At 65.3% G+C, this 10,038-nt stretch overlaps 1 protein-coding gene across 7 annotated transcripts; it reads left to right on the top strand.

Annotated features, from left to right (window-relative positions):
* On the top strand, positions 1 to 9,918 carry Gtpbp6 (GTP binding protein 6). Of its 7 annotated transcripts, none has more exons than XM_078035216.1 (12): positions 1 to 378; positions 3,447 to 3,584; positions 4,199 to 4,269; positions 4,423 to 4,553; positions 4,875 to 4,945; positions 5,930 to 6,088; positions 7,074 to 7,226; positions 7,575 to 7,783; positions 8,366 to 8,452; positions 8,913 to 9,061; positions 9,315 to 9,466; positions 9,781 to 9,918. In XM_078035216.1, the coding sequence occupies exons 1-11, from the start codon at positions 27 to 29 to the stop codon at positions 9,406 to 9,408; spliced, it is 1,614 nt and encodes a 537-aa protein (XP_077891342.1). In that variant the 5' UTR covers positions 1 to 26; the 3' UTR covers positions 9,409 to 9,466; positions 9,781 to 9,918. The 7 variants fall into 7 exon arrangements, with proteins under 7 accessions (XP_077891342.1, XP_077891347.1, XP_077891346.1 ...); XM_078035222.1 differs by lacking the exon at positions 1 to 378 and adding an exon at positions 984 to 1,114; XM_078035218.1 differs by lacking the exon at positions 7,074 to 7,226 and having other exon boundaries at positions 3 to 378.
* Positions 9,919 to 10,038: the final 120 nt, after the last annotated feature.

Here is a 10,038-nt window from a genome sequence, read left to right as displayed (position 1 = left end):
CCCTCCGCGTACTGCGCGGACGCGGTATGTGGGCCCTGCGGGCCGCCGTCCGCCCGGGGCTGCGGCTCTCCCGGGTAGGCCGCGGCCGCCTGGTTTCCAGGGCCGCACCGCCGCCGCCCGGCCCCGTGCGCGCGCTCGCCGCCACCGGCCGTTATGGCCCGGGGGGCCGGGAGGGGCCGGGGAGCGCTGAGCGGAGGAAAGCGAATGGCCGGACCACACACGCGGGAGAGGACGAGGAGGAGCCCGAAGATGAGGGAGAGGAGGAGGAGGAGGAGGAGTTGCTCAGGAGCGACCCTCTGCTGCCGGCCGGGACCCAGCGCGTGTGCTTGGTTCACCCTGAGGTCAAGTGGGGAGCCGGGAAGCCGCAGCTGACCAGAGGTGACCGCGACCCGGCGAGAACACAGAGAACGCGCTCAGAAGGCTGAGGCGCTGGGGGCGGAGTCTGCGAGGGGCAGGGACCCAGAGGAAGCGCTGATAGGATCGACGTTCCGGGAAGGCGGAACCTGCGAGGGGCGGGAACACAGCGGAAGCCCTCATAGGGTGAAAGTGCCGGAGAGGCGGGGCCTCACGGGGGCGGGGATCCAGGGGAAGCGCTCATAGGGTGGAAGTGCTGGGGAGGCGGGGCCTTAAAGGGGCGGATACCCAGGGGAAGAGATCATAGGATGGAGATGCCGGGGAGGCGGGGCCTCAGAAGGGCAAGTAACCTAAGGGAAGTGCTCCGCACCGGGCCTGTGAGGGGCGGGAACACAGTTCAGGCGCTTATAGGGTGGAGGTGCCGGGGAGGCGGGGTCTCAGAGGGGCGGAGATCCAGGGGGAGCGCTCATAGGGTGGCGGTGCCGGGGAGGCGGGGTCTCAGAGGGGCGGGGATCCAGGGGGAGCGCCCATAGGGTAGAGGTGCCGGTAGGGCCGGCCTGCGAGGGGCGGGAACACAGTGGAAGCGCTCATTGGGTGGAGGTGCCGGGGGCGGGGCCTCCGGAGGAGGAACCGAGGATGGAGCTGTAGGGGCACAGTCTTTGGGGGTGGGGACTCTGAGGGACCGGTGGTGGTGCTGGAGCTCTGGCTTCTCTTGCAGCCCGACAGTGGACACTGCTAGCAGGTTTGGGGTCAGGGGAAGGTGAGAGACAGGTGATGTCACACCTGGTCCCCACACCCCTGAGGCACGAAGGTGTGCGACTGGAATGGCCAGTGGCCGGCAGTGCCTTTTGTTCCTGGGTATTGCCAGAGGGAGCACACAGATCTGGGGAGTCTGCAAGGAGCTGGGCCCAAGGGAGGGTCTCAGGAGCACGTGCTGGGATCTCCCCACACAGGGCTGGCCACTGTAGCTGGGGACAGAGCTAGCCACACGGTCCTGGAGTCTTGCACCACTTGGAATTTTCTCTCTATGGGCACTGGGTTTCCAGCAGGTGGTGGGCACCAAATAGTGGGGACCTTGAAGTTGTTTGGGGGGAGTTTAGATATTATTCACGTATTAACTATTTTGAAGAGTGCAGTTCCCAACAGCCACCACCTCTGTATGGTCCCAAAACATTCTTGTCACCCCAAAAGGAGACCCCATGCCCATGAGTCACTCCCCCATCCCAGCCCCTGGCAGCCTCGAATCCACTTCTCTGTCTGGGTTTGTCTGTTCTGGACACGTCCTCTAGATGGACTCCTGCGGCCGCTGGACCGCGGTGTCCAGCTCCCCTCGGTGTGCCCATGCCAAGGCCCATCCCAGCTACAGCTCACGTCGGCACCTCGCGTTCTGCTTATCATGCATCCTGGACGCTGGCCCAGAACAGCGCTGCTGTGACTGCGAGCTGGGTCCTGTGGGCGCACACCTGGGTGGCACGCGGGTGCCCCAGCCTTTGGCCAGGCCTCCTGGCAGGTGGCTGTGTGGAGAGGCTGCACTGCTGGGTGGGGCGGGCTCCCTGCAGTGCTTCTGATGGGGCCAGGATGGCGGGAAGAGGTGCCACCAGAGTTTGGGATGGACAGAAGGTCCTCGTAAGGTGGGGGCCAGGGCTGACCCCCCACGTGTCAGATCTGAGCCACCAAGAGGGTGACCTGGGAAGACTGGAGACCCGGCCCCTCTTGGTGCAGAGGCTGGGGGACCCACTTATGGCCTCTGCTCAGCTGCCACTCGCCTCCCTCGTCACTGAGTGTCCCCCTCCTTGGTGTCCTCGGGTACACCAGTGCCGTGAGTGGTGAGGACTGGCGGATCTAACCCTAACCCCTGCGTAGGGCACCGCGGGTCCCGAGGGGACCCCCTGCTGTGGCTGAGGGCTCAGCTGAGAGAATGTGCTATAAGGGGGGACACTCCTGGGCGTGGGGCCCAGGGGTGGTCCCCAGAGAGCCTGGCTGTTGTTACCTGAGAGGAATCAGCCTGCGAAGGAGGAGTTGGTCCTGACCCATGGGCAGGAGCTGGGAGGGGCCCAGCTGTCGCGGCAGTGTCCGAAGCTGCTGGACACTGCGTGGCAGGAACCCAGCTCCCCAGCCCTGGGGGCGGAGGCTGGACCAGGGTCCCAGGCTGAGCTCCCTGCACAGGCTCCAGGTGGCCCTGGGCTGGTGGCCCCTCACTGCAGGCTCTGCCTCCGTCTCCACGTGGCTCTTTGCTGTGAATCTCTGGCTCCAAATCTTCCTTTCCTTTCTAAAGAGGCCTGACTGGGGTTCACGGTTTCATGCTGAGTGTCCACCAATTACAGCTAACTGCCTAGCGGACCCTATTCTGAGTGTCCTGGTGGCCAGATAGCCCAGGGTTCTCCATTCAGTAACCCTGACCCAGGCGGGGCTCGTCTCGGGGCCCTTCACCATTGCAACCTGCAAAGACCCTGTTGGCCAACGAGGTCCCATTCTGAGGTCCCAGTGGGCTTGGCTTTGGGGGACAGGATTCCACCTAGAGGCACCCAGGAAGGCAGGAGGACGGTGGGGCGCCCTTCCCAAGCCCCAGGATGCACTGGGAGCTGCTCTCAGAGCACCCCGTCCTTGGAGCTCTGTCACAGTGTCCCTGCCTCTGTCCGCCCTCCTCCTGCCGTCTTGCTCTCCAGGAAACGAGAGAAGCACCAGGCAGCGCCTGTGTTCAGCCCGAGTGCCCAGTGCCTTCTCCCAGGCTTCCCGGGCAGCCCCGGGTCCTCCTGGACCTGCACCCACCTGGGCTGTCGGGCTGCCTCAGGGGCATGCCACGGAGGCCATGCTGCACGTCCCAGGTCCCAGCTGCATCTCCCTGAGTGAACCCCACAGGGAGAGTGTGGTGGCCCTGGTGACCTGTAGGGGCTGCAGCTTCCTTCCTGTGTCCCCCCACTGGTGCCGCACCTGGGGTCTCCCGGGAAGGAGCCCTGCTGCTCGGGAGTACACCTGGGCGCTGGGCGTCTTCTCGGACCGACTTCTCTGGGGTGGAGGGCAGGTGGACGTGTCCTGGGTGGGTGTGGACGGGCCTGCTCCCTACCCTGAGGGTGGCCCGTCTGCTCCTACAGCCGAGTGGCAGGTGGCAGAAGCCCGGGCTCTGGTCCACACGCTGGCCGGCTGGTCTGTGGTGGACACCATGGTGGTGCCCACCAAAACGCCCGAGAGGAGGCTCATCTTTGGCAAAGGGAACTTTGAGCACCTGACAGGTGAGTCCCTTTGGGTGTGTCCCTCCTCTGTCTCTGCCAAGAGCATGCAGGCAGAGTCCTGCAAGGGCTGGCTCCCTGGGGCCCGGGAAGCAGCTGGGCAGGTCTCAGGCAGGAGGGGACAGCCCAGGAGGAGGATGTCCCCCCAGGCCTGTGCATGGGGCTCAGACAGGTCACAGGTTGGATGAGTCACGTGGGGGTCACTGGGGGCAGGTCGTGCCAGCAGATGGGGTAGCCGCACCCGTGGCAGCTCCAGGTGCCCTGGCAGCCCCAGCGCACCCTCCCTCCTACGCCTGCTCCATTGCACCACAGTCGGGGCCCTGTGTACCTCTGTCCCGCTCAGTTCCAGAGCTCCCCACTCCTCCTGAACCCGAAAGCCCGCCGAGGCTGGGCGGGTGGTCCTGTTGAACCAGAGCCCCAGACACCTCTGAGATGCTGCTGTGCGTGCGTGGGTGTCGCCTGTGCACCTCCAGATGGTCCCTGGCGACTCCTCCTGCAATGCACTTGGGAATTCGTGGAACCGTGCAGCCACTGTGCGTCCCACTGACACGCTGCGACGTGGGTCTGAGCCACGACCCCGGAGCAGCGCTTCCGACTGGACCTCCTCTTGCCCTTAGAAAGAATCAGAGGGTCTCCAGAAATCACGTGCGTGTTCCTGAACGTGGAGAGGCTGTCCCCGCCCTCCAAGGTACATCGGAGTGTCCCCACACCGCGTTGAAAGCTTGGCTCTGCAGCACATGGCGGCACGGCACAGCACCAGGGTGTCCCGCGGATCCCTCCCGAGGCCAGCCGCAGTGGCGGGTCCCTCCGAACCCTCTCCCTGCCCATTTCTCCTTTCCAGAAAGAGCTGGAGGCCGCCTGGGGCGTGCCCGTGTTCGACCGCTTCACGGTGGTTCTGCACATCTTCCGCTGCCACGCGCGCACCAAGGAGGCCCGGCTGCAGGTGGCGCTGGCCGAGATCCCCCTGCTCAGGTACCTCCCTGCCTGACTGCCCGGGGCCCCTCTGGATTTAGCTGGTTTGACACACATGGGGGGGGGGGACCCTCTGGATTTAGCTGGTTTGTCACACGGGCATCAAGAGAAGAGAAGCGACATTCAGCTCGGCGCCGGGGGGCGCTGTGCCTGCGCAGGCTCTCCGTGTCCTCCCTCTAGGAGCCCCAGGTGTGCAGCGCCACCCCGTGGCAGTGGGGGACCCGCCACCCACGAAGAGGCGCGCTTCCCTCTCTGCGGTTAAAGGCTTTTCGGGAGGGACCCATGTCCCCAGCCCGTAAGTGCGTCCTGTTTCCACACCAGGTCGAACTTGAAGAACGACGCGGCTGTCTCGGACCGAAGCGGCGGGGGCTCTCGGTACATCATGGGGTCCGGTAAGGCGTGGCCTGGGGCGGGGCATGTCAGCGCAGCTTCCCTCGGAAAGGGGAGACCCCGGGGAGGCGCGCAGCGGGTCTGGTCTCACATCCGAGCCAATGTCATCTTCATTTCTGTTTCCGTCACTGAGCACCACAAACGGGCAATTGATAGGAACAGAGTCTGTCGCCAGGCGCGGTGGCACACACCTGTAATCCCAGGGGCTCGGGAGGGTGCGGCAGGAGGATCGTGAGTTCAAAGCCAGCCTCCGCAATGGCGAGGCCCTAAGCAACTCACGAACACGCCGATTCACAAACGGACACATGCATTCACCCCACTAATCCATGAAGGGACTCATCCACTCCCCCACAAATGGATTAACCCACTAACCCACCGACTGACTAGTTCACTGATCTATAAATGCACTCATCCACAAACGACGATCCCACTAATCCACGAACGGAGTGACCCATAAATAGACCAACCCCCGACCGCAAATAGATTAGCGCACTAACGCAGTGCGGACTAATGCGTGAGCACACAGTCCTTATGTGGATTAATCCACTAATCCGTGAATGGCCTAATCAGACTCCTCCGCTAATCCACGAATGGATTCGTCCATTGTCCGCGTGGCCCACTCATCTCCCAGAGACCCCACCTCCGAACACAAGTGGCTACTGAGTTTGGCAGTTGGGTCTCCAGCACCCGAATGCTGGGGACACGCACAGCCTAGTCCAGGTCGTAGCCGTCTCTGGGCTGAGTTAACAATGACCCAGGATTGGGGGGCAGGGCAGGGACATGCGGGCCACGTTGACCCTATTGCATGTCATCCCGGGTAAAGGGAGCTGGCCGGTCCTGTGCGGAAAAGCTTTGGAGAAGCGCGGGGCTCTGCAGAAGTGGGTGGGCGGGGCCCCTCTGAGAAGGCGCAGGCGCACTAGGCTCCTTCGCCACCCTCGCGCCTGCTCTTGCGCCTGCGCCTGACGCGCCGCCCTCCGATTCTGCAGGAGAGTCCTTCCTGCAGCTGCGGCAGCGCCTCCTGCGGGAGAAGGAGGTGAAGCTCAGGCGGGCCCTGGAGAGGCTGCGCAGGAAGAGGCAGCACCTGCGGAGGCAGCGCGCCAAGCGGGAGTTCCCGGTGGTCGCCGTGGTCGGGTACACGAACTGCGGTGAGGCGCCGCCCGCAGAGTGCGGCCTCGGCAGGGCAGGGCCAGGCCCCGGGTTCCACCGCCGGCCCCGCGGCGAAGGCCAGGGACAGCTGCGGGCCGCTCTGCGGAGACCCGAGCAGGACGCAGGGTCTGGCTCCCCTGGTCGCTGCCCAGGAGAAACGCCCGCGGGCAGCCCGGTGCGCGCTGTGCCCGCGGGAGGAGTCCAGGTCCGCACCCCCGGGGCCTGGGGTCCTGCCTGAGACGGGGCAGCCAGTGTGGCCCAGGTGCCCCCGAGGCAGGGCCAGGGACCAGCCCAGTGGGGAGCTGGTCACCAGGGGCCACCACAAAGCCACCTTCAGACCCACTTCCTGCACCATCCTCAAGACACCACTGCACAGCGTCAGGCCCGTGTACACCACCCCACACCAGGTACACGAACCAGGTCCGTCTACACCACCGCACACCAGGTGCACAGAACCAGGTCCATCCACACCACCCCACACCAGGTACACGAACCAGGTCTGTTTACACCACCGCACACCAGGTGCACGAACCAGGTCCGTCTACACCACCCCACACCAGGTGCACGAACCAGGTGTGTCTACACCACCCGATACCAAGTACACGAACCAGGTCTGTCTGTCTACACCACCGCACACCAGGTACACAGAACCAGGTCCATCCACACCACCCGATACCAAGTACACGAACCAGGTCTGTCTACACCACCCCACACCAGGTGCACGAACCAGGTCCGTCTACACCACCCCACACCAGGTGCACGAACCAGGTGTGTCTACACCACCCGATACCAAGTACATGAACCAGGTCCATCCATACCACCCAACGCCCCGTGCATAGAGCCAGGCCCGTGTCCACCACCCCACACCAGGTACACGAACTAGGTCTGTCTACATCACCCTACACCAGGTGCAAGAATCAGGTTTGTCTACACCACCCCACACCAGGTACAAGAACCAGGTCTGTCTACACCACCCTACACCAGGTGCAAGAATCAGGTCCATCCACACCACCCAACGCCATGTGCACAGAACCAGGCCCGTGTACACCACCCCACACCAGGTGCACGAACCAGGTCTGTCTACACCACCCCATACCAAGTGCAAGAATCAGGTCTGTCTGCACCACCCCACACCAGGTACAAGAACCAGGTCTGTCTACACCACCCCACACGGTGTGCACAGAACCAGGTCCATCCACCCCACCCCACACCAGGCTTGTCCACACCACCCCCCCCCCATCTACACCGCTTGCTGTGTGCACACGTCACCTCCACCTGCACCACCCCCTCCTGGCTGCACGTGACCCAGGGCTAGTCCTGGACCTTCCCTCTCTGGCCACCAGGGTCCCTGAGGAGCTGGCACCAGGGCCTGGGTGACCTGGATCTAGCTGCCTCTGCCAGGGCCGGGTCTCAGGGGTGGACAGGGCCTGTGGCCAGGCCAGGCGGGGCTCCCTGGGACCTCGTGTGTGTCCTGTGCCTCCCCAGGGAAAACCACACTCATCAGGGCCCTGACCAGTGACGAGGCCGCGCAGCCTCGGGACCAGCTGTTTGCCACACTGGACATCACGGCCCACGCAGGGTCCCTGCCCTCGCGCATGACCGTCCTCTACATGGACACCATCGGCTTCCTCTCCCAGCTGCCCCACGGCCTGATCGAGTCCTTCTCTGCCACCCTGGAGGATGTGGCCCACGCGGTGAGTTGGGTGGCCCTGTGGACAAGCCCCATAGACAGGCCCCTGGGGGCCAGGCCCCGCGGCAGGACATGACCCTCCAGCTCCAGCAGGAGCCCCTGGGCCTCCTCGGGGACAGGAACCACAGGAGTCCAGCTCCCCCAGCCCTGGAGGGCGGAGGCTGGACCAGGGGGCACAGGCCCCAGGGAGGATCCTCCTGCCTGTCCAGCTCCTGGGGCCAGGCGCGGAGGTGAGCGGCCGAGCGTCTGCAGGACGGGCAGCGAGACTGGTGGCGCAGCCAGGAACCTCCCATGCAAACCGCCTCGCCGTCCAGCCCCGGCTGGGTGGACTGTCCCCACCCGCGGGCCACGCTTCTCTCCTCCCGGAGAAGTCGCACAAGTCACAGTGACCTCAGGAGGCCCAGGCTGTGCGAGGGGCCAGGGCAGGGCGCCGGCCAGTCTCCACGGGCAGCTGGGGCCCGGGAGGCCAGGCCAGCCACTGAGCAGCTGCTCTCCCTCCAAGGAGAGGGGGTGCGGGCGGGCGGTGGCAGGACCCAGGCACAGGAACTAGGAGCTGTGTCCACCTTGGACATGTCCTGGCCTCCAGCAGCCCTGTCCTGGGGGTCAGGGGCCACCCCACTGCCACCTTCCTAGGCGTGGTGCCCTCGAGTCCCTCCTGGCCGCCCACAGGCAGGTGAGCACGACCCCGGAGCCCGTCCCCAGCCTGTTTTGTGTTTTATTAGAGACGGGGTCTCCTGGAGCTGCTTAGGGCCTCACCTTTACCCCTTGACCGTGTGGCCTGTCCACGGGAGGTGGGGACATCAGCCCCCAGACCGTGTGGCCTGTCCACAGGAGGTGGGGACGGCAGGCCCCTGACCGTGTGGCCTCTCCATAGGAGGTGGGGACGGCAGCCCCCAACTGTGTGGCCTGTCCACAGGAGGTGGGGACATCAGCCCCCAACTGTGTGGCCTGTCCACAGGAGGTGGGGACATCAGCCCCCTGACAATGTGCCTGTCCACAGGAGGTGGGGACATCAGCCTCCTGACCGTGTGGCCTGTCCATAGGAGGTGGGCACGGCAGCCCCCTGACCATGTGGCCTGTCCACAGGAGGTGGGGACGGCAGTCCCCTGACCCGTGGCCTCCCTGTCCACCAGGATGTCATTGTGCACGTGAGAGACGTCAGCCACCCCGAGACGGAGCTGCAGAAGGTCAGCGTCCTGTCTGCCCTGCAGGGCCTGGGCCTGCCCGCCCCTCTGCTGGACTCCGTGGTGGAAGTGCACAACAAGGTGGACCTGGTTCCGGGGTGAGTGGGCCGCGCTGCACCCGCAGCTTCTCCTTCCCTGGACATGCCCGTTGGGGAGGGTCGGGGTGGACTGTTGCTTTCCCACGAGGGACAGATGTGTCCGTCTCCCAGCACTGCTAAGGGCCATTGGCATCCGGCCTCCCGTGACATGGGTGGCAGTGGCCTTTCCTGCTGAAGTGACTTGGTCAGGCCCCTTGGGTGGGACCTCCCCTCTCAGCTGCCCAGGGCTGACAGGTGTGCTGGCCTCTCTCAGGTACCGACCCCAGACCCGAGCGCAGTGGCAGTGTCCGCCCTCCGGGGACAGGGGCTGGAGGAGCTGCGGGTGGGGCTGGAGGAGGCCGTGCTGAGGGCCACCGGGAGGCAGGTGCTCACCCTGCACATCCAGCTGGCCGGGCCGCAGCTCAGGTGAGGGACCCAGACGCGGGTCTGCCCCCGACGGCGGTGGGCCTGGGCCTCGCAGCGTGGCCACTTTAGCTGCCTCCGGGCACAGAAGGGTGGGTAGTGGGCGTGGAGGTCCATGCTGATGCTGGCATGTGCATACACCAGGTGCTCAAGCTGTGCGCACTCGTGTTGCGGGGCTGCACGTCCTGTCCCACCTCCAATGTGCCCGGGCAGCCCTTCGGCCCCCACCTCCCGGGGCTGTGGAGCGCAGTGGGCAGTGGGCAGAGGTGGGCTGGACTTCAGAGACGCCACGCCCTCATGGGCCTCTCTGCCCACAGCTGGCTTTACAAGGAGGCCACGGTGCAGCAGGTGGACGTGCTGCCTGAGGCCGGGGCAGCCCACGTGAAGGTCATCATCAGCAACTCGGCCTATGGCAAGTTCCGGAAGCTCTTCCCAGATGAACCTGCCCGCGCTGGGCACTGTGTGGCTTCCGAGCTGGAGACAAGTGGCCGCGGCCTCGCTGGCTGCACCCCCACCCGTCCACGGCTGAGCAGGGCTGGCGCTCTGGCCCAGCCTGCACCCCTCCCGCAGGCTGG

Source organism: Ictidomys tridecemlineatus, chromosome Y (genome assembly GCF_052094955.1).
Source record: "Ictidomys tridecemlineatus isolate mIctTri1 chromosome Y, mIctTri1.hap1, whole genome shotgun sequence".
Lineage (NCBI taxonomy): Eukaryota > Metazoa > Chordata > Mammalia > Rodentia > Sciuridae > Ictidomys > Ictidomys tridecemlineatus.
Note: the sequence above shows the minus strand (reverse complement) of the source record. Positions and strands in the feature narration are given on the sequence as shown.